General features: G+C 36.8%; 3 protein-coding genes across 3 annotated transcripts; 1 reads left to right on the top strand and 2 right to left on the bottom strand.

The window, feature by feature from the left end:
• Positions 1 to 2,264: 2,264 nt before the first annotated feature.
• Cbr-swt-3 lies at positions 2,265 to 3,548 on the bottom strand (the record flags this gene model as incomplete). The annotated part of the gene is made up of 3 exons (XM_045235969.1): positions 2,265 to 2,638; positions 2,791 to 3,404; positions 3,457 to 3,548. The coding sequence occupies 3 exons, from the start codon at positions 3,546 to 3,548 to the stop codon at positions 2,265 to 2,267; spliced, it is 1,080 nt and encodes a 359-aa protein (XP_045096286.1).
• Positions 3,549 to 8,177: 4,629 nt separating this feature from the next.
• On the bottom strand, positions 8,178 to 13,151 carry CBG17636 (the record flags this gene model as incomplete). The annotated part of the gene is made up of 3 exons (XM_045235968.1): positions 8,178 to 8,508; positions 8,564 to 8,712; positions 13,110 to 13,151. The coding sequence occupies 3 exons, from the start codon at positions 13,149 to 13,151 to the stop codon at positions 8,178 to 8,180; spliced, it is 522 nt and encodes a 173-aa protein (XP_045096285.1).
• A 4,924-nt stretch (positions 13,152 to 18,075) lies between these two features.
• Cbr-pept-2 lies at positions 18,076 to 21,353 on the top strand (the record flags this gene model as incomplete). Its single annotated transcript, XM_002634253.1, has 17 exons — positions 18,076 to 18,138; positions 18,191 to 18,284; positions 18,326 to 18,467; positions 18,513 to 18,602; positions 18,644 to 18,834; positions 18,880 to 18,957; positions 19,190 to 19,272; positions 19,315 to 19,700; positions 19,744 to 19,825; positions 19,869 to 19,991; positions 20,035 to 20,117; positions 20,178 to 20,324; positions 20,371 to 20,526; positions 20,577 to 20,721; positions 20,769 to 20,861; positions 20,908 to 21,150; positions 21,198 to 21,353. The coding sequence occupies 17 exons, from the start codon at positions 18,076 to 18,078 to the stop codon at positions 21,351 to 21,353; spliced, it is 2,355 nt and encodes a 784-aa protein (XP_002634299.1).
• Positions 21,354 to 24,594: the final 3,241 nt, after the last annotated feature.

Here is a 24,594-nt window from a genome sequence, read left to right as displayed (position 1 = left end):
TCCAGATTGTTCATCAAGCAAATCAGCGAGTCTTTGGAATCTTACAAGATAGCCAGCTACGCTCAAGGAAAATTCCAATTTGCAATTGGGATTTGAACTTTGGTGCCATTGCGTAGATATGGAGAGGAGGATGCATCATTCGCTTGAGATAAATTTCGAAATAAAGCTATTAGATTTAGAAATAAAGCTATTAGATTTTCAAAACGAGCCTTCCAGGATTTGATAACAACAAATAGCTTTCCAGCCTCTCATCAATGACTTCTTCAACAAGGCCACATCTGAAGTGGAAGTAGGGATTTTTTATCAATTTGATATAAGTTTGGTACTAGAAAACTGTTATAGTAAACGAAAAAGGTTTTCTTTCAAAATATGATGTCTTAACCAACGAATCACATTTTTCTGATCTCAAATTCACGTTTCTAATCTAAAATTTCCAGGATCCGTGAAGCGTCGTAGTTAATTCCGCCTTCTTTCTGGATATCTCTGTTCCAGCCTTCTCTTCGACTTTGGCATTCTAAGATCAGTACGCCAGTGAGACATTCATTTTCAGTATCAGTCGCACTTTCCATAACATAACACACCAATAGAATATTCAACCTGAAAACACGTGAATTTCACAAACGGATTCGTTCTGTGATCCACTAGCCGCCTATAATGTTTTGAATCTACACACGTGCACTCACTTTTTCAGTTTGACGAATTTGACCGACATTGGGCCGGCAGCCAACCGTCTCAAGACCCCGTATAACGAAACAGTGAAATTCTATGAATAGAAAAAATGTAATCCTAATAGAACGGCCTTGTTGGAAAGAATTTCAATTAATTTCCAGACTAAACCATTAGATATACTTTCAAGCGAGCTTTTGAATCAACCAGACCCTTGGCTCCATAACAACTGCGCTAGAGAAGGGGATATATCACCTCAAACACCTACGAAATCCTATATATTTTTATCCATACGTTATGTTAACGTCTTTTTCATAAAAAACTCGATTACTCGATTACTATTGTAAATCCCTGAGTGGTCTTTTTTCAGCACTTCCAGCACATCACTTTTTCAGTTTTTCAGTCTTTATGATTGATTAGTGTTTTTATCATTCTGTTCCCACCACCGCCATACTTCCTTCTTAGTTTTTGAAGTGTTCGTGTGAAATAATAAATAGTGTTTTATGGTTTGTTTTGTTTTTATCAAGGAAGAAAGGTTATCACTTGGACTGCTCTTCTGATGGCTTGATGAGCACAACTTGTTACGCAATCAAAAACAGTTGAATTATCATAATGACGCAGTGAAGAGTGTGGACTTTGGAGCGATAAAGAGCGATGGCCTAGAAAAAATGAAGTGAAAAAGTTAGGCCAAAAAATTCACACGATTCTGAATCTGCTGGAAGTTCAATGAACACACTCTAATCTTTGTAGACTACGGTATTTATCTGCCAGTGATATCAGATGTTTTGTTTTGTCCATCCGGTATGAGTCAACAAAAAAAACCCAAAATATCAGGGGACCTCAAGAAAACAGACATCCGATTGTTTGAGAGAGAAATGACGAGATATTTGGGACGATTAGTCAAAGAAGAAGAAGAAAAATATTTATTTACGATGTTCCGCATCTGATAAATTTGAAAAAAAAATCAAAATTTCAATCGAAAAAACCGGTTGAAAGATTTTGAACCGGACACGTTGGGTCTCTAAATGTTGTAGAATTGAAATAAATACACCGTTTCTCAGAAGCTACAGTAATCCTTTCAGACACTACATTAGACCACTCTGTATTGAAACTACAGTACTTTCGAAGTTCAATAGTTTCCGTTTGAATTCATGCATTTGGGTTTCCGTTTTCTTTTCAATTCATTCGAAAACAAAATTTCAATTCTTATCGTTTCAATAATTTTTTCAATTTTGATATGTCAAAATTCGTATAGTTTCAGAATCTCTATTTTTTTCAGCTGAAAATAAACAGAAGTTTTAAATTTTAAAACTTCATTTTATCAAAAAAAAAGAGAAGAGAGAACAAACAAATGTCACCCGTTTTCAACAATTATGCCATTCAAAAAGTGAATGGGATAGTCAAAAAATTGCAAATTGCACACACAAAAAGAAGTCATTTCATCTCAAAAAGAGACGGGGTCGGGGGAGGAAAGCAGCGAAAAATGGGTAAATTTTAGGCAAAATGAGTTCTGAAATTAGAACTGTCAATGAGATTTGAACAGGTTGTAAAGCGGAATGAGATTTCAGAGGGAGAAGAAGAAGAGAAACATTTGAAGTCTAATCGGAGAGATCTGGAGAGCTGATGGTTCTTCGAAGAGCAGTCTCTCGGGCTTCTTGAGCTGCTCTCAACGAATTTCTCATTTTCCTCTCGAAATCAGCATCCTTGACGCCTTCAATGACTGGAGACACTTTTGGAGCCTCCACCACTGACGTCTTCTTACTTCCTTCTGGAGTCTCGACGGTTTTCTCGCTAGATGAATCGTCATCTCCGATCTTGTGGGTATAGGCGAACTGATCCTTCGTTGGTAGATTGTAGATGACATTCTCAAGCTCTTCGGCAACGGTAGAGACGTTCATCTTGATTTTTTGAGACCATCTCTGGGCGCGGTTCATCTTCTTTTCATCACACTCTCCAAGCTCAGCGACAATTTCTGAAAAAGAAAACAAGTTTAGTTGAGTTGTTTTTTGGCGGCTGTTATTAGTTGTGTCTTTTCAGCCTTTTCAGATTAGGGTGAATAGCTAAAAGGCGCTTCCCTTCCTGTTTCTGACCACAACATAACAACGATTTCTGATCATTATTTACCTTTGGTCTCTTCAACCTTGACTCCACGAATCCACAACCAGAGTCTGACGATTGGAGCACGTTGTCCTGGCTTTCTTGGGAGAACGACGAAGAGAAGAAGTTGAATGAAAGCGAGAAGAGATCCAACTCCATTAGGGAAGATCAGGTAGAAGTCGTTCTTGAGAAGTCCGTAAAGGAACCATTCAGAAGAAACCAAGAAGTTGGCAATGCACAATGGGAGTGGAAGAGTGGAAGTGGCCCAACGACGGATCACAACTCGGATTCCTCCAAGAGGAGCGGCAAAGTCAGCAATGTTGAGAGTGAGACAAACGATTCCGAGAGGATGGAAGATCTTCATTCCGAAGAAGTGAACTCCCAATACCAAAGATGTACAGATTCCAATGACTCCAAGAACCTTGAGGGTGATCCACAGCTTCTTCTTGGTCATGCACCAGTAGAAGATGGTATAAGTGGTGTAGAGAATCACTTGACATCCCGTGACCCATTTAACAGTTCCATCATTCTTCAACCATCCGTAAGTCATCCAACAGCATCCACCAACCACTCCCATGAGGAATGGAGCACCGGAGATTTCCTTGGTATCTTTTCTTTTCCAGATTTGTCGGCATATTGGACTGAAGTATGAAGGGTAAAGGTATGAAATAACGGTAAGAATAACAAACTTACATTCCACAGAAGAAGAGTCCAACTGTAGTGAAGAAAGCAAGAATAGAGAGAAGATTCAAGAAGGAGAATCCTTGAGTGAAAATCTCGAACATTTTGTTCTGAGAGTCTTTTGTGCTAAGAAGGCACTCGTTTAATGAAGGCAAAGATGAGACACTGGCCCCTTCCGACCGACTCTCATTCACTTTTGTATCATGTCGCTTCTTGGCTCCGCCCACAGAGACAGACCGTTGCCTTCGGCGGAGAAGAGAAGAAATGGGCGGGGTGTGTGTTCCGAGGGGGCCTTCCTCTCTAATTGATTCCCATTTTTAGAGTTTCACTGAGATCTCTGAGCCTTTTGGTGAGCTCTTGACATATCATATATGAGTCATCCGATTAGAGGTAATTATTCTAGAAGGACAATAATAACTAGTCAGCCAACAGCTCAAATCGTAATGGTCATTTAGTTGGTTAATTGGGTATATTGAAAAGTTGTATATTTTTCTGATAAATCAACTTTATTCGTTGCTGAAAAATATCGGAAAACAAGAAAACTTGAACTGTTCTGAAGCTTCTCGAGAAGTTAATAGGAAATCAGGTTTTGGAAGTTCAAAAAATTCCATATGCCTGAAATTTTTTCAAAACTCCTGATCTGATCTAGGCATTCTCAAAAATACCGAAAATGCACAAACTCCCCAATAGTTGTACTGTACCTATCGTACTCCTAATTTGGTCATCAATCATTTTCAGTTCATCATGTTACCAGACGAACAGCTATTTCTAGAATCAAGTGTACTCTGACATATATAAATTACGTGTAAACAATAGGAGAAAAACTGTGGAAATGTATTGGCGATGAAATCATTCGTATGTGATGATCACAAACGTCGTTTAGAAGCATCGATATACGAATCCAATCTATACATTGGCGGCCATCATGATTTATAACCACTCTCCTAAAGGGAAATGTTGTTACCAGTTCAAACATCCTAGTCGATATTATATGGAAACATTCGACGGATATCAGGAAAATTTAAAGCTTTGTCAGACATTATTTCATCAAACACACTTTCCAAGACCATCTGAAAACCGTCAGTTACCGTATTTGCTCTAAAAGAAGCCCACGTTGAGCTCAATTATCTCGGTTCCTATAAGAGATATAAAAAATATGTAAACTGATAAAATGTTAACGAAATCATGAAAAACAATTTATTAGTGGATTACTTTTGCTATCTTCTGAGGGAATCGAGATAATTAAGCTCCAAGTTTGAGTATTGCTTAAGCTTCTTTTAGGGGAAATACGGTATGTAGTATGAGTATCTAGTACTAGTTGTTTGTCGATGCTCCGTTCAATGTAATCATTGATAAGCGTTACGTCAGAATGAACAAATGCCCTTTTTTGTGTAAACGGCGAGAAGACACAACGCCAAACGCTTTTTGAGGAAAGGGACGAATCCTGCGCAGTCAACGTCATCTGAATTCTGAAGCGAAAGGAGAGACTGCACGTGGACGATCCATGTGAAGATGAAAGTACTTATCATGTGTGTGTGTGTTGTGTTTGATTTGATAGAAAAGAGAAGACGATGGCGCGGCGGTGGAGTAGAGGATTTGTAATTTATGACACCTTCTTGTTAGAATCTGGTACGGAAGTTTATTGAGTACGCGTTGTTTCTGTGGCCAAGGTTCATTTGGGAAGTAGATAGAGACAGATCAAGGACTGGGGTACACATGGAGAGAACTTAACGAACTGTGGAGTAGTATTTGGAGTTCTTTAATGAAATCGTCATTCCCTCATTGGAAGTGTTCGTGGGTGTCCGGTAATAGTAATGATCCTAAGTTAGACAAAATGATAAGGGAAAAATAAATTTTGTCAGTATGAAACATGGAAAATGTAGATTTTGAGTACTAAAGCGACCGATGGCCGAGCTTTACCGAATTGGTGCGTTTGCGCGTCATCGTACCAGAGAGCGTTTGCGCATGTAGTTCACAAAATTAAAAAATCCGTTGTGCGCCGTAAAATATAATGCTGCGTACGCAGACACTCTCCGGCTCTGAAATTATGACGCGCAAATGCACGAATTCGCTCCACTCGGTCGGCTGGGTCAACGGTCGGTTGGTCTGCTAAATTTTCCTACAGGTTGGAAGCCTTATTAAGAATACTTGAGGACTTGAACGAGAATTTCAAGTTCCGTTTCATCAATTTTTGATCAATATCTGAAAAATTAACCGTCGTTCAAAAGATTAGATTGATGTTCCAAAATAGAACTCAAGCATTGATTCTATCTTATCAGAACTCTGATGCTCCCAACTCTTCCATTTTCCAGCTTGGGTACTTTTCCTATACTGTAGTTCAGTCTTTTCTCTGTAGTCCAGAAGACATCATTTTCATCTCGTATAAATGTAAATAAATCAATCTGTGACCCGTTGACAAATATTTTTCTGATGCTTGTAGTGGTCGTATAACTGGGATACTAGGTTATCAAAAGACTTCTTCAAAATCCACGTCATCGATCTCCAGAAGTTTCCCAGACCTCGTGACAAGCTTAGAAGACGTGCAGTTCCAAGTGTTTTCGTTTCCTTTGTTTCGACCATTCAGTTCAGGTGAAACCTTCCCGTGGCGTGTGTTTTTTGAATCCGTCTTACCATAGTGTCCGTTGAATCGTCGGGAGTGAAACTGGAAATGAAATTTGACCATTTTTCAGTTTTTTTTTGGGTGAACAGGCAAAAATCTTCGCTTGGTTAGGAAGAGCCGCGCCCACGGGCTTCAGAATTCATTTTCAGATGAAGGCGTAACTTCAGAAGACGTTGAAATGATATAATTTGAAGAAGGGAAAGTTGGCTTCAACTTCATTTTTACACAAAGCTTCTCGAAAAAATTTGGGTGTGTAATATTAGAGAACTGTCCGATGGTCTATGTACTGCATCAAAGATTCACGTGAATTCCGCGGAATGCAACTGAAAATTCTGAAAATCACCCCGACGATCTCTTGTTCCCTTATTGTTTATCCGAGTAGCTTGTTTTATGGTGACTCAAAATGTCCTGAAATTCCTAGGAAAAAGTGACAAAAAGTGTTTATTTTTGACAGTATAATTGGCTCTATTTTCGCTTCTTTTCTTATTTTTGCGATCTTCAGAAATCATCTTCTTTTTGAAACACCAGACTGGCGTACTGTATTTTTTTTGGTTGGTTGGCACATGGCCAGAGAAAGTAAACAGAAGAAAAAAAAAGAAGAAATAGGAGATATGGGGGTCCAAAACTGGATCCTTCGTCTTCTTCTCCACAACTACGTCTTCTTCGTCTTTCCCATTATCAGTTAGTTTTGGGTGCGCAACGTACCCGTTACATCTGCGTGGGGTCACATTGATAAGGAGAAGATGGGAAAGAAGACGTGGATGGTGGTGGGAGAAACTGATACAAATGATATGGCTATTCAAGGGGGGCACGACGACTTCAAGGTGAGATGACGTGGAAACCAAGAGATCATGAAGAAGAAAAACGGAATCAGTAATCAAGCAGATTAAAAACAGTACTTATCAATTTTTTTTGCAGAGAAAACGAAAAGAAGATGTGAAATGTTTTGTTGGAATTTTAGTGTGGTTGTTGTGATTGCTTTTAGATTCGGATTTTTGATGAAATGAGAAAACATTTTATTTTGGGTTAAAAAAAATAGGAAAATTGAACTTGGAATCAATCATCAGAAATATCAGTATAAAAATGGGTAATTAAAGAAAAAAAAGACAAGGGAAAGATGGAAAGGGATATAAACTTAGTATGAGGAAATTGCAAAAAAGGGCAGGTATTGAAAAAATGCTTGGAATCTGGTTTGGAAAGAGAAGAAAAGAGTATGTATACTGTATTTGAGGGATCTGTGATAAAGGAACATGTGAAATTTGGGACTGTTAAAAACATCTCGAGCGTTTCAATAACTTTTAAACATTTTCTACAGAAATGAATTTATAGGTGTAATCCGACCAAAAAATGTGTTGGAATTTTTATGTATTAGAATCTTTCTAATGTTATGTAAAAAAGACTGAACCCATCATGTGAAAAATAAGATTTTAATTTTCAAAACTCAATCTAAAACTTTTTAGTCCGGGTGTTAGAACTACCACTCCAGTAGAGTGTCACCCAAGCCATCAACTTTGAGCGCATATGTTCTCTCAGTTCCTGTAAAAGATATCAAAAATTGATCAACTGACAAAACATTTTTGATAGTATGATGAACATTTTGGCAGTTGATCATTTTTTGATATCTTTCATAGGAACCGAGATATATGAGCTCATGATTGGATGGCATTCTATTAGACCTACTCTAACATTTGGAGTTTTTTTTGTGAAAATCTATTTTTTCTGATCTTTTAAACTTCTATGCGACCCCGTGCAATCTCTCGCATTTTATTGCATGTTCTCGAAAATTCTTCGATGACTTTCGAAAATTGTGTACTTTTTGATTGGAGCTAATAAGAGTTGTGACACTCTCTAAAAACAGAAATAGAGAAAATATATTACAAAAAATAAGGGGGCTTCCTTGCTGAAGAATACTACTTCCTACATCTATGACGGTTTGCTGGAGAACTCTGTTTAACGGGAATAAAGGGAAGAAAGGCATCCAATCCAGAAGTCAGACCCAAAGTGTGCATAGAAGTATCAACTGTATAAACACATTGCATCTGATTCAAAAACTTTTCAACGTCCATCAATCCCTCACCGGAAATTCCGACATCTGAGATTCCCACTGCATTTGCTAGATCTTGATCCTTCCAGATGGATGTCGAAGTTTCACGAAATTCCTTTGTTCGACAAGTCCGTCATTAGAGATCCGTCTCTTTTCCATGACGTCAACTACGACGAAAGCACTTCCATACTGTTGATTGTTTCCTTGAGGATCATGGAGTTTACAGGTTACAAGACATTGATCATTAATCAGTTTTTGCAATTTTGAATACATTCCAAAAGAAGTAGATGGGAGAGGTGTCGTGGATTCATTGTCGAAGGATACTGGTTTTCTTTTGGTTAAATGGAAGAATGATTCCATTGGGAGACCATACTCAATGAATTCGTAACTTCCGCGAAATCTGAAAATTATGATTCTCTGGATACAATAAAATCCATTATTTCAGTTATACTCACTTTGCATACGCTTTTTCAAGTAAAGGATACCAGAATGCGGATTCGACGGATTGAGCATAATAGAGGGATCCTTCAGAATTGATTGGAAGACGATCATCAACGATAACTCGTATTTGTTGCCCGTCGGCTTTGAAGAAGTTAGAATTTTCCTGGAAATGAACTATTTTTGAAGTTGTTATTTTTCAAGATTTGAACTCAATTTGCCGTGGCGCACCAGCCATCTGTTTGAAGGGTCGGAATTGCGGTTTAGAACCATTTTTCTAGGTAACATATATCTTGACCGACCTGTTTGCGCTTCAAACAGCTGGCTGATGAGCCTTCGGCGCGACTTAACCTATTTCTTTTACTGTACGCCGCTCCGCTCCTCACTTTTCCAAAAGGTCACGTCAAATTAAAATTAATTTTCGAGCTTTTCAAAAAATTTTATTTTTTATTCACGCAAGGCAAAAAATTAATAAATCAATCAAAATAAGGTCACGTCCCCTCCTTCTGTCCACGTTGAAAAAAACCACGTATTGAAAAAGTTCTCTGCGAAATCACACTTCGAATTTTATTGTTGGATAATTTTTACAAGCCCTTCTCTCTGGTAAGAAGCGCTTTGCATACGCTTACTCTTTCGGTTCATTTTCTTTTTAATCTTTTGGTTGGTCGAATGCAAAAAAGTACTAGAAGACCCTAAGGGTCGCCATGTTTTGGGGTTCATGGCTAGGTAGAATCATTTCTACTGAACGTCCCCCTTTTGCAAACGATTCAATCAAAAATTTAAAAGATGTGAAATAACAATACAAAGCGTACGCATAACTTCTTACAAGGGGAAAGGAACTTTAGAAACGCGCCCGTAAATGTACGGAATGGGGCATGGGGGTTTTCCCCAGAATGGGGCATGAGGGGTTTTTTTTTCGATTTTTCGGACTTTTTCTCCCTTACAAAAATCCGATGCCTCGAGCGAGGATCGAACTCGGGTCGATCGTTTCAAACACCGGCGTGTAAACCAGTGCGCTATTCGATCGACAAAGTTTCTATTTGTTTTTGATATATAAATAACTTCTTATTATCGTAATGTGAAAATGCGAAAAATCGTTTTTCTTTTTCGAAATTTTGATAACGGTGAATAAATTTGATAGTTGTAAATACTTAATGGTTCCATATATTGGTGGATCTTCTCAGTCAAAAAATCTAAATTTCGTAACTCCAATTCAAGGATTTTGGGAACGGATTTCGGGATTCCAAAAATTCCGAATATTTCGGGAATGAAATTCCGGTCAGAATATTTCCGAAAGAATTTTTCGGAATGAAATTCCGACCGGAATATTTCTGAAGCTTTCTTTTCGAAAATAGAGATTTTTGGACTACGGTATGTCGCGAAAAGATTGCTTGCGGGCAGAATTCCTTCAGTTTTTTGCGTTTTCAATCTCTTTTTTGCCTATTTCACACAAGGGAAGTACCCGAAATGTCCCCTCGCTTTTTCTTAGATATTGGTGGCAAAAAATGTCCCTTCCTCGGACTAGCACAAACCAGATAATATAAGGTGCCTGAAAATAACGTTGGGCAGAATGGCAAAACTTTTTGTGTTTTTTCAGAAATAGTGGATCAAGTTCATTCAAAAAAACATAACTTTGTTCAGAGCAAAAATAAAATTATAAACTAACATGTTACTTGTAGAACAGATTACAGGCTACAAAAAACATAACGAAACCTTCATTCTATCTTTGAAAAGAAACTTTCTAGGAAGGGAAATGTCCAAATGGTCCGATAATGTGAAATCAAAAAATGCCGATTTTCGAAAAAACACCTTCGGGAGACTATGTTTATTCAATTCCTTTCATGTCATAATGCACAACTGTGATTTCAAATATATAGCTCACCGTTCATTCAAGAGAGATTTTTGAATATAATAATATTTTTTAACTCAATTCTTTTTTTTTAATCAATTTTTTTTAACTCAAAGAAACTAAACCAACTGAATCTTTCATTCTCAGAGCTTATGTGGAAGTTAAGGTGTAGTTATGTTTTTTGTAGCCTGTAATCTGTTCTACAAGAAACATGTTAGTTTATAATTTTATCTTTGCTCTGAACAAAGTTATGATTTTTTGGATGAACTTGATCCACTATTTCTAAAAAAACAAGAAGTTTTGCCATTCTGCTCAACCTGCCTATTGGCACCTTATATCATCTGTTTTGTGCTAGTCCGAGGAAGGGACATTTTTTTGCCACCAATATCTAAGAAAAAGCGAGGGGACACTTCGGGTACTTCCCATATCAGTTAGTGCAGTTTGTACAGTGCAGTTCGTTTATTCGGTTGTTGCAGTGTTTCTTTCTGTTCATAAAATTTTCTGGAGATTTCAGTTTTTGGTATTTTCCTGAGATGGAGGTTGAAAAATAGAAGCCCATGGGTTTCAATTAGAGAAAATACGGTATGTTGAAATGCCGATTCACCGAGCTTTTGAAAATCGAAAAATTTCGATATTCCGAAAATCCGAAATTTTCGAAATCGGAAAATTCTGAGGTTCCGAAATTCCGAAATTTTTAAAATCGGAATTTTCGACATTCCGAAAAACTTCGAAAAAGTCATTCCGAACATCCGAACATAGAAACATATGTTTCAGCCAAAAATGTGAAGAAATTGAATTTTAAAAAACTTGTGACACAAAAGTATCACCAGAAGAAAGGAAATATATTCTTCTTCAAAGGTATTCAGGGTATTTTTTGGGATTTTTCATCCTTCTGAAAATTTATTTTTGGAATTCTGTGTTTTGCTTTTATTGTTTTGCTTATCTTCATTGAAAATGTTGAATTTCAATTTTGATTTTCAATTTATTATTTCCAAAGTAGCATCAAGGGTTTTTTACACATTCAGGGTTCTTTGTTTTTAGGTTTTCGCCGGTTGAGGTGCTGAGCTTATTTCTGTTTAGAATCTTCAACATTTTAACCTTTTTTGCCTTAGCCCATTTTATGTCGGTGCTTGGCACTAAAGAGTTTTTTTTCTGAATTGAAATTATAAAATTATACGATAATATACTTCAGGAAGAACTGGGTATCAAAAACGAAAAAAAAACCCGAAGAATACTATTCAAGTGCTGAAAATACTTTTGAGGGCTGGGTGTTTTAGGGGTAATATAAGCTCGGGGGGTAAATCTTCATATTTTCCTTTTTCCTTTGGAGGGGAATAAATTTGAATCCATTTTATATTGCTTCCGACGAACGACAGCAGATCTACGTTTTTTTTTATGTCAAGTAAAAAATATTTTGGCTATGAAAATCAGCTAATTTTTCAAAATCCTACATAGTCACGTGATTTGATAAAAAACCCCATGCCCCTTTCGTAGATTTACGGGCGTCTACTTTGGAAATCATCCAACAATTATCCTTGGAGACCACGGGCGGGGGAACCTTTTCATGTACTGAGTCATGGCTAGGTGAATTCATTTTCACTGAACGCCCCCTTTTTGCAAAAGACTCCAACCAAAGAAAAAAGAAACAAGTGAACAAAAACAATAAATAGCGATCATATAGTTTTTTAGCAGTGAAAAAGAATTATTGAAAATTAGAAAACTGTCTCCTCGGAGACAGGGGTTTTGTGTTGGTTTTTCCCCCAGTGAAAACCCATTTTTCCTTTCATGTACTGAACCTCTGCGTGGCGAAAGGGATCAACAAACAAAAGTCTGGCTAATCAGTACAGTATTTCGATACTTGTTATTTTTCTTTTCCTATTGTTAATAATAAACGCTTTTTTCTGTGGATGTTAACCATTTTCATGAGTCTGAGGCTCGTCTGTCAGGTTTCGAATCACTTTGAACATTCTGGAGGTTGTTCAAGAGACCTAGATTGAAACTTTCCAATTAACGCATTCATTTTAAATTCTTATGGGGTTATTCAGGGAGTTGGCAAAAAAGGAAAAAAAAACTCCGCGAAAACTCGGAGAGTGTTACAATCTGGCTGAAACTTTCGGGAAAACTGGAGAAAACTATAAGAAACATTTTGCCAAAGTTTGGGGTCAAAATATCAACTTTGAAAATTTGTCTGAAATTCCAGCCATTTTTTTTCTAAAAGACACTCACCTTTTTTCACGGTTTCAGTAGAAAAGCCCGCCAAGACAGATTACCTCCACAATTCTGAGAATGGTCAAAATAGCCGAAAAATATGCTTTTGTAAATCTTAAGGGATCAACAGACGAAACGTCTGGCTAATCAGTAAAATTGTTATTTTTCATAAAATTCAGCTATGTGCCGAATTCTGAAAGGCCTTCTTTTTGGCCAGTTTTTTACTGACAACGTGAAAAAATAGGTGTCTTTCAGAACTCCGGCAAATAGCTGAATAACTAAAAATTTCCAAAAAATTTTGTGAATGCAAAGTTTTCCATCTAGGTCTGTTTTACATCCTCCAAAATTTTCAAAGTGATCGGAAACCAAATTTTGCGACAAGAAAGTGCAAAGCTTTTCACTGTCAACGATTTTTGCTCTTTCATAGTAAATGATTTGAAACCAATTGTCAATACTGATTCGTGAGGAGAGCCTTCCGAAACAAAAAAAACTTTAAAAAAACTTACCTGTATAATTGTTTTGCTCGAAACTTTGCTCCGGAACAACATTATGGAAACTGGTCAAATCTTTGGTTAAACTTGAAACTGCCACCAAAAAGAATCCTGCATGCTGACTCTTCAACTCCTTCCTCCTCTCAAAATGAAGTTTCCAGTCTTGAATATACGGTGAACATTGAATTCCGAAAAACTTTGGGAAGGGAACAAGTTCATGAGGTCTCTTAAAGTTTCCTGCTATCGGAAAATCATGGTCTACGTACAGATTCATAGTAAATGAATTTTGTCCAGGTGACCACTGATAAGAATTTATAGTGGTTTAGTGGTGAGAGGGTTATCAATGCCTCGAAACAGCTTGGAATAGTTTCGGAGCAGCTTTGCTCCTTTGAGAAGTGAGTCACGAGTTGCGGATGATGTTGAACCGGAATAAAAGACGAATTTTATAACCTGGAGTAGAAAATAATGTTGGTAAAAATGGAAGAAAGGAAGTAGGTTGGTTTTTCAGTCAAAGAATAATACAATTAGTCACTCATAATGACGTTGTGATAGTAAAAGAGGTTATTATAGGTACAAAACAATTGGAGCTGTGAAAGGTATTACAACGACAACTACCGTAACCTAAAAATGTTGCTATTGTCAGATTTTTTTCGACTTGTCAGGTGGAAAAAAAGATCAGTAAATAAACAAGAAAATTAATCCTGAAAATAACAATTTTTTAGGTTACTGTAGTTGTCGTTGTGGGACCACAGCTCCGATTTTTTGTACCAGTACAATACTTCAGTTTAGAAAATAATTCTGATCTTCTCAAGATTTTTTCTCCCAAACCGAAAATCAAACTTCCAGATCTTCAAACTACGAATCTTCAGTCATGCTCCAAAAGTGCACCATATGAATCCCTCCTGCACGACATATAATCTAAACAATCGTCCCCTTATTCTCAATTTCTCACCCATTCCCATCCCACTCTTTTCAACAACTTCTTAACACAGTTTTTGTTTGTTTTTATTTTTACAGATTTTTCTTTTCTATTCACAATCTGAAAAATATTTACCCAATGTTATCGGGCAGTGCAAAAAGATCCGCTTGCTTCACCCATTTTTTTTTCTTCCTACCGAATGTTTGATTACTGTCGGTCTGGGAGAGAAAAAAGCTGGGGGAATGTGCTTAGGAACCCAAATCAAACAAACAAATTATCGGAGCGAGAATTGGAGGAAGGAAGCAGTTTTGACACCTTTTCGCCATGATGATAACCACGTGGCAAGCGCTTGATTTGTTTTCAGTTTGCGAGCTAGATGGCTGATAACTTGTTTTGACCATGTGTCCGCCAGTTTAACGCTAGTTAGCTTTTTTAAAAGTACAATAGGCTAGTACTTTTAAACCAAGTACCGTTAAACCTATGGACTTTCATAGCGTCGACTTTGGCCCAATTTATCTTGGTTTCTGTGAACGATACCAAAAAGGGTTCAAGTGACAAAATCGTTTTCATGGTATGAGACATATTTTGATAGTTAACCACTTTTTGATGTCTGTCAAGGCAACCGAGATAAATTTGCTTATAGATTATAATGTGAGGTTTTACGGCATCCATAAAAGTTCAATTTCTTTTCATTTTTTGAATTGTCTGGTGTCACAGATTGCTTTAATCTTTTACAGCGATTTTCAAAAAAGTACCATTGCAGTTCAACAAGATTAACGAAATCTGCAAACCACTAGACACAAATTTTGTCCATGTTCGTTCATCTTTTTCTCTGAACTGTTGAATTCAACACTTCATGATGACACATTTTCAAAAAAGAACGAAAAAAGCGTTCCTATTTTTATCAAATTAGGTGATGAACAGTTTTAAAATAACACGAATTCCGATGTTGATAAGTTTCTATTTTTTATTATTTGTTTGCCTGATTTTCAAAAGGAGTCCGAGTTTGAAGTTTGAAGAAAACCATTGATAATTCACTTCCTTGGTTTTAGTACCTTGTTTTGGCATTCATATCTGATAACAAGACGCCGACCTGGTAAATCTTGGCATTTTTCGCGCCCTTGAGGGGATTTAGGTGTGATATCTTATTTTTTGAAAACGATCGCTGGTGATCATAACCCAATTCATCCAGCTAAATAGGAGTACTTTATCAGCGAACTAATTTTAAATGTGTTTTTGAGCATTTAGAGCTTTTTCTCATTTATCATACTTGTGAACCGGGACCTGGGTCTTCGCTCTGCCATAGTTTCTTGAAGAATTAATATTTTCAGAACAGTTACATGGGATATGATAGAACTCAACAAGTACTACAAAATTTTACTATTTGAAAAACTGTATCTTGTTTTTGAACAAAGTTATACGCCATAAAATGACTGGTCCGGTAGTTGTCCAGAAATATTGGTTCTAAAAGAAGCTAAATCAGGACCCCGATATATGAAAAACTCCTGCAGACAAAAAAGCATTATTTATTTTAGAACATTTTGGTTCGGTAAAATTCATCTTTGCCGTTTTGAGAGCCATTTTTTTTTAATTTTCAGTCCGCCTGCACCCTAACACAGTTCGAAGCCTTCCAACATAATGTGTTCTAACTATTCTGCTCCTTTACAACCCTTTTTGTCACCATCGACGGTGACAATCCATTCTGTTTCTTTTCCAACTTTCCTTTCTCGTTTTCCCCCATTCCAACCTGACAATACCTGTCCCAGAACACATTCCTTTTTATTGTAATTGCACAATTGGCAACATGAATTCCTTATTGGAATTTTGTCTTCTTTTTCTCCTTACAGCCGAAATAGGCGGTACCGAAGGACGTCGAAAACATTTGAAACAGTTTGAACAAATTGGCCACAATTTTTCTTCTCTTGAAATGCATGTCGTTGACACTTTTCAGACAATCGTTTTTGCCCTTCTAAAGTTTTTCTTTCTCAAGTACGTTGCTTCCTTTTTTCCATTTTTAAAAATGAAAATATACCGTAAAACCTGTATTAGAAGGGCCGGCCCTTCTATTTTTCGTGGAGCCACTTCAATTAGAGGGGCCCTATAATTAGAGGGGCACTTGTATTTTTCGTGGGGTCGCTGAGAATGGAACTTCTATTGGAGTGACATCATATTTCAGTGAATATTTCGTTTTTCTACTCAGAATCCGTTGAAATTTCTATATAAAAAACAAAATTTCTCATATTGTCAAATTTAAAAAAAACTGGCACCTGAGAGTTTTGCGGGCATCGTACCGATTTACGAGGTCCCGCCCTTAAATCTCATATTGTATTAAACAAAATTTTTCTTTCAATGTAGTCCGATTTTCTGCATAAAATTCAGGTTTCTTGGTAACATTTTGATCGCTGGAATTTCTAGATTTTTTTCAAATTGTAAACTCCCAGCGAAAATCGATCGAACGAGACAAAAATCAGTGATATAGCGACGGCATTCAAATTCTCATTGACAGGTGCCAGTTTTTTCTTCAATTTGACAATGATTCAATCAAAACAACAGAAAAAACGGCCGAAAATCAAAGGGGGTAGTCAAAGAGGCACTCCAATTAGAGGGGGGTACTTCAAATAGAGGGGCCCTTCAAATAGAGGCACTTCTATTTTTCGTGAGGTCTCTAGGGGGGCACTTCAATTAGAGGGACCTTTCAATTTCCGGGGCCCTTCTAATACAGGTTTTACGGTAGATAGCAGAAAAGATACAGTTCGATGTCTATTGATGATACCTCCTGTTCCATATATTGTTATTCCTTTTTTTTGTTTTTCAGTTACTCCCCTTCACCCTCCCTGGTAGGTTTTTTATCTGATTGCATGTACATGTACTATGAAAGATTGTCTTCAAAATTTTCTCTTTCGGAAAATTGGAAAATTCTAATTACAACGGTTCGCCAAGTTTTGGTATTTTTCTTTTCAACAAAAAATGGGAGAGATAGGAATTTCTCAGTAATATAAAACAGTGTGCCCTTCATAAAACTTTTGAATATTCATGACTCTTCACCTCTTATTCAACTTCATAGTACAGTTCAAGTTTTTCACTTTTTTTACTTTTCTCCCTAGGAAACCCGTATTTTTGTTGTAAAAGTTGAGACATTTGGTGGTGGTTGATTTCTTGTTTGACGAACAATTTTTTGTAAGTCAAAAAATATACGAGAGGAACGAAAAAGTCTGAAACAGGTTACGGTTTTCTAGAATTTAAAGTTGACCTAATATGTTTAAAATTCGAGAAGGTGATTTAAAAATAAAATAAACAAAGTTACCGTATTTTACTAATGAAATCCCACTCTATACGTTTCCTTTAAGCTCAGTTATCTCGGTTCCTTAAAAAGATATCAAAAAATGTAAACTGAAAAATTACTTATCATAAAGTCGTCAATTGAGCTCAAACTTTACAGTGTGGGGGCCCTTTTATTACAGGTTTCACACCAATTTCCGGTTCAAACAGCTACGAATTGCTGTTTCCAATTTTGCCGTTTCAGTTCAAAGATACAGATTTCATAAATTGCTCATCCGATTAGAGATCTTACTCTGTTAGCCAGCTTCTGAAAGACAACCGATTCGAGAAATTCTAAAAAGACAGGGTATTCAGAAAAACCGAAATCTATAAGAAAGCTATGAAAAATGTTGCGCTTTCTTGTTTTTTTTTCCTTTCGGAACCTGGCCTTAGAAATAATATCACAGCTTCTTCTATTTCTTTCTCACTCTTCCTCTTCCGTTAACATCACAGTCATCATGTTTTTTTCCCCAAATGCTATACACTGTTTCTCTTTCCCTCGAAATTCTCGACCCTCAATCCGAAACCTGTTCTCCTTCTGACACGAGAGAGAACCCTTCTAAACCATAACTACAACTACTATGTTTCGTGTGTAACCAACCAAAAAATAATCATCGTCGTGGTCTCTCTTCTGAATCTTCAACAACGTCTTCTTCCTCCTCTTCATATTCTGTTTTTTGCCTCCTCCACCTGATGTCCCCTTCTTCAGTAAAGTCGTTTTGTTTCGTGTAAAATCGTCCGTTTATGGGTGCCACTCACCTTCAGAATGACCCCCGACCCGGGTCTCCAATTGACCATCAGCCAACGGTAGGAGATCTATTGAAATTGATACAATAACCGGTTTTTGAAAAGTTTTCAGACATGGGGAGAAATGTTCAAAAAATGGCCGAAACAGACGTTTCTGATTGTGGGAAATGAGCTATGCGAGAGGTTTAGTTTCTATGGAATGAGAGGTTTGTAAAATACATTGATTACTCTGAAAAATACATTTTAGCCGTTCTGACTCTCTATTTCTTCAACATTCTCGGATTTACCCAATCCTCGAGTACGGTACTTTTCCATGCTTTCACAGTTATATGCTACACTTCTCCACTTCTGGGATCCATTCTTGCTGATGGTTACATTGGAAAGTTTTGGTAAGATTCGAATAGAAAACGTTTTTGAAAAAAATCCCTTTTCAGGACCATCTTCTTCGTCTCAATTTTCTACTCATGCGGTCAAATTCTTCTTGCATTTTCCTCGATTGCTCCAAGCGAAAGCTCACATCATCCGTAAGTTGATTAACTTAATCATTATTAGTGATTCATTTCAGATTCCTTGACCTCCTTGGTCTCCTAATCGTTGGTCTCGGTACAGGAGGTATCAAACCATGTGTCTCGGCTTTCGGTGGTGACCAATTTCCTGCTCATTATACCAGAATGATCTCAATTTTCTTTTCAATGTTTTATTTTTCAATTAACGCCGGATCTCTAATCTCAATGTGGCTCACTCCTCATATGAGATGTAAGTTAAGAGATATAGGGAAAATCGTCTAATCATAAATTTCAGCAATGTCATGCTTCGGCAATGATTCCTGTTATCCATTGGCTTTTGGAATTCCAGCCTTTTTGATGATTGTTGCCACATGTAAGTTGAGTTTAAATATGATAAAGTATTTCTCCTAATTGACGCCCACCCAAATTGTCAAATTTTAGCTCAATTATCTCGGTTTCTCCAAAAGATATCAAAAAGTGGTCAACTGACAAAATGTTTTTGATATTATGATAAACATTTTGTCCGCTGACCACTTTTTGATACTTTTCAGAGGAATCGAGATAATTGAGCTCATAATTGACGCTTTGATGTATGCATTTTTTAGTGGTTTTCATGGCTGGAAGTTATTGGTACAAAAAAGTCCCACCAAAGGAGAACATCATTTTCAGAGTTATCGGAACTATTTTTGTAAGTTTTTCCTTTTTACATTGAAAATAAAGATTATTCCAGACTGCTCTCCGCAATAAACTTTCATCATCCTCATCCCACCATCGTTCCCATTGGCTTGAATACTCATTGAATGGTCATGACTGTGCAATGTCTCCAGAATGCAAAGCTCTTCATGGAAACTGCGCTCAACGGCGATACATTGGAGACATCAAGCAACTGTTCCGAGTGATTGTCATGATGATTCCAGTTCCAATGTTCTGGGCACTCTACGATCAACAAGGATCCACGTGGGTTCTTCAGGCAATTGGAATGGATGGAAATGTATGGGGATGGGAGATTCTACCGGATCAAATGGGAGTGTTGAATGCATTTTTGATCCTTTTCTTCATCCCACTCTTTCAATCCCTTGTGTACCCAGCAATTGAAAGATGCGGATTTGAGCTGACGTTAGTCTTTAAAGAAGCTTTTTTCTAACTTTTTATTTTTTAGAATGCTTCGAAAAATGGCTTGCGGTGGAGTTTTGACAGCACTGGCGTTCTTCGTGTGCGGAGTTGTTCAACTCTTTGTGAATGTGAGTCCAAGAAGAAAGAAACAAAAAAACAGTGGATTTTCAGTCGTCGCTTCCTTACCTTCCAGCTTCAAACGAAGCACATTTAACAATTATCAACACTCTGCCAACTTGTGACTTCAAAGTGCAAATCGATTCCAGAGAACCATTTGATTTGCTGAGAACGACTGTAATATTTAAACATCGATAATGATTATTATGAGGTTTTTTAGGGAATCAACCCAGAAGATCTTGTCATCAAACCAATCAGTTTCTCTGGCGAATCTATGTTCCAGCCAAATATTACCTTCACCAAGTAAGTCATTCCTGGCTAAATGACTCAAAAGTTATAACTATAAATAAGCGTTTTTTAAAGCGACTCACCAAACTGTCCAAAGTTCACTGCTCATCCAACTTTCATTGCTACTAATTCCTATGTTATGACTCTTACACCAAACGGCTGGACCTATAATTCAGTGAAACCTCAAAAACCAAAAAGTGGAAACGGAGAGTTCGGCATTGGGTAAACCACATTTCTCTGTAACTCGAAATACAAAAAAAAGTTTCAGCATCAATTTGATTGTTCCATGTGACAAAATTCCTTCAAGTGTCACCTGGGAGAGTTGCAACGGAACTACAGGTTATTCTGGGAATATTGCATTGTGTAAAGTTGAGACGGATACGGTTTCGGACGCCGAGCACATTTGCACACCTGGTCAGAAAGGGTTCGGTTTTTGAAACAAAAATCGAAACGTTCTAGAAGACACAATTTCAGAAAATTCTACTCTCTATCCAAGTCGAATCATTTGGAAGTACATGATTACGTTAAAGGAGACTCAAGTAGCTATGGTAAAAGTTATGAGGCAGTCGATGTAAGACCAGGAAAGTACAAATTGTTCTACACGGATGAGGCGCAGAAAGTAGGAGAATGTTTTGAATATCTTTAAAAAAGTAATATAATTTTCAGAATTTCTACGCAATGGATCTGGGTACAGTAGAACAAACACATATGGGTGGAGTGTACTTGATGACGATCTCGACAAAGTCAAATGGGGACTCGGTAAGCTTCCAAGCATATAAGGTTAGCTAAATCATTTTTTTTTCAGGATATTCTCGCTACCACAAAGTCGCTTGTATGCCATAACCGTGTCAGTATCCTCTGGCAAATCCCGCAATACGTGATAATCACAGCTGGAGAAGTCATGTTTAGTATCACGGGTCTCGAGTTCGCGTATTCTGAAGCATCACCTCAGTTAAAGTCTGTGGTACAAGCCCTTTGGTTGTTCACTACAGCTGTTGGAGATCTCATTGTGGTCATTATATTCATGTTGAACATTTTCTCGGATGTCGTGAGTATTTTAATGCAAGCTCAATTGCTCATATTTTCCATTTCCAGGCCGTCCAAATGTTCGTGTTCAGTGGAATCATGCTTCTCGTCATTTTCGTTTTCATCCTCCTTGCAGTCTTCTATTACGAATATGCGGATTATTCCAATGAATCGGAAGTTCTTACCGAGAAAATGATGGTGGATGAAGAGCATACTCGCATTTGAAATATAAGCTTTCATGTTCTGTGCCTTTAATATATAATATTTTGTACTATGTAACTTATTAGTTTCCCTGTTCTCATAATAGGGGTCAGCGTCCAACTATCAGACTTCGCTGGCTTTGACACTGAACCCACTTCTGATGCGTGTACATAATTAAAATGAATAAAAATTCAAGCTAATGACCAAATCACAAAAAATCACTAACTGCGAACGTAGAATACTCTCCCAAAGTATTATTACAGGGTGCCGCACAATTACCCGGACTGATAAAACGGGGTTACCTTCAAACATAAGTATCTTGGAAGCACAAAAAAATGGTAGAAATATAATGTTTAGTTTGATTCAAAGATACCGAAATTTTCAAAGCGATTCCTCAAGTCTAGGTATTGTTATGATTGTCGGAAGATGAACGTCCTAATCTGTGGTTTTCATGAGAGAAAGCAGCTTTGACAAGCGATAACTCAGCTCAAGGTTGATCAAATGATTTGAAGCTTGGCTGGTTTACTGATGAATTACTTGAGTTTCATCACACCAAGTTTGAGAACAGTACAAAGCTATGCTCCAACTTTATGATAGTACAATTTGTAGAAGTTACCGTTAACACTCTAACAGAACGCCACCTGGAAAGTCCACTTTGAACCTATATATCTCACTTCTTTTGAAAGATATCGAAAAGTTGTCAACTAATAAAATGTTTATTATGATATCAGCAATATTTTAATCACAGTTAATCACTTTTTGATATCTCTCACAGAAAATGAGATACATGGGCTCAAATTTGACGAATTGGCGTTCTATTTGAGTGATTACCACTCCAATGGTCAGGATGACATCAGTTTGTATTTTGAAAGGAACACAAAGAATGCCTTAAAACTTTTCAGAAATTGAAATTGCGCTAAAAGCGCTTCATACATTTTTGTTCAATAGATACCGACCGCCAAAAAAAGAAAGAAAAACTTCCCCCGCAACTCATGATTCACCGAAAAAAGAGTTTCAAACATTATGATCATTCTGTATTCCAGAATTTTCACGCATTGCATAATAGTATGATGATCTGAAAAGTATGTTTCAGCAGATGATGTAACCTTTTGCCGAGCCGCCTCCACGCTCTCTATTTTTTCTCTCAAATCTATTGAACTTTTTCCCTCAAATATATATTTTGTTTTTTTTTCTCAGCACCAGTTGTCGCAACTCTTTCTTTACTACTCATCTCGGAGTGACCAATCAATTTGACCACTTACTTTTATTTTTTCACCCCTCCTCAAAAAGTTTTTTTCAAGTGTCAGTTGATAAGAGAGCTCTCAACTTTTCAATCACACGATATTGTCACTTTTTTCAACGACGAAGTTGGTTTCAACGGGGCGGTATCATGTGCCGTAATCCGAACTGATAGTCGCCGCTCTTGAATTTTTGACAGGTTTATGTGGAAGAATAGTGCAAGTGATGTTAGGAGTTTTGATGATTTGAAAGAACACTTCGAACTTTGGAAAAAATAAGGAACAGAGAATTATAAAAATACTTTGAACCTCGATTTTTGGTCATCTTAAGAAGAGCATAACAGTGTCTAAATATGATATTTCTTTTTTTGCTCTATTAAAAAATTGGCCTGAATTTTTCAAATTTCAAATTTTTCGGCGTACTTTACTTATAATACTTCAAAATGTGTTCCAACTTGTAAAGCACAACGAATTGGAGCTCAACTTTTAAATCATATAGTGTACATGCTCCGCCAGTAATACAGTAATTTTTGGTTGTTGTACTGAAACTGTTCAAGTTAAAAAAGTTTGGAGGAGACGAGCCGATCAATTGTACTTTTTGTTATTCATTTGTTCAAGAGTCCACTGAATCATTTCCTAGTTACAAAGAACGAAAATGTTGATGTACTTGAGCAAACTGACCAAAATAAAAAATCATTTCCGGTTTTCATACAATAAAAAAATATTTTTGACTGAAACAAAAAGTTTTCAGAATTTATTTTGTTCGGTTTGTAAAGAATTAAATGATCCCTAGACCTTTGTGAGATCTCAGTTTGAAAGTTTAGCAAAAATTAAAACATTCCTTTACTAAAACTTCACAGTCCAATTAATCAAACACCAGGAAATCAAGATTTTACTATCAAGCGTACTACTTGTTGATTTTGTAGTTCTGTTCTACCGGAAGATTAATTCCCTGAGCAAATAAAACATTGTGAACTTTGCGCATGATTGGAGAGAAATTCGCTAACTTTTGTATAGTTACAAAAGACAGAGAAAGTAAAAAAAGTTTGACTATAACTAGAAAATAGTGTAACTTTTTGCAAGCGAATTATATTTTTGTTTTGATTCTTGAGTTCCTGAGCACTTTCCAAACATTTGAAGGAAAACTGGTTTTCCTGGATGTTGTTTTTCCATGAATCCTATTTCTTCTCAAGAACTGTGAACTCCTAATTTCTTATCATACTGATAATATAATGACATATGTCTAAAAGTATTGGTTGAAGTAAACAAGTTTCGACTTTTTCAAACCGTCGATTTCAGTTTTTAAAAATATAGTTTTGTACGAAAATTTGAAACTTGCCGAAACTTTACTTTCTGAAAGTTTCAAAAATTCGATTGAGCATTTATTGCAGGAGGATCTTTTTTTATTTGAATAGCCACTGACTTTTTTTTCTAAAATCATATTTTGGAGTCGTCATTTCCTGAAACCATGTCAAAACTTAACCATGTCAAAACTTATCTTAGTTGTAAAATGTCAAATGTAATCTGAATGACAATATAAAATTTCGATTTCTGATGTAACTCGTTATGTCTAGAGTTGTCTGCTTATAGCTCATAAAACACCCACTCCACGTATCGTATTGTTAAAAGAGTTAGAGATTCTCACATAGAACACCTTAGATGTATTGCTAACTAAACATGTATTCGATTTCAATTTTTACCGTTAAGCCTGTCATAGAAAAGCTCCCTAACTTTCAACTTTGAGCCAATTTATCTCGGTGCTTTTAATAGATAATCATAGATACACAAAACTAGCCAACCTGGAAAATGTTTATCATAATATCACAAACATTTTATCAGTTGACACATTTTTGAAATCTCAAAAACCGACATTTAAAAAAAGTTTGGCCCGTAAAATGGCAGCCCGTCTCCGTGGCCTAAGTTTCTCATTGCGCGGGAACTCAAACTCTCGTCCTTCATCGCAACCTTTTATATATTTTCGTCGTCGCTACAATTTTCAGTCATGTTCCTGTCATGTTCATGTTCCT

This window comes from Caenorhabditis briggsae (genome assembly GCF_000004555.2).
Source record: "Caenorhabditis briggsae complete genome, chrIV, whole genome shotgun sequence".
Lineage (NCBI taxonomy): Eukaryota > Metazoa > Nematoda > Chromadorea > Rhabditida > Rhabditidae > Caenorhabditis > Caenorhabditis briggsae.
Note: the sequence above shows the minus strand (reverse complement) of the source record. Positions and strands in the feature narration are given on the sequence as shown.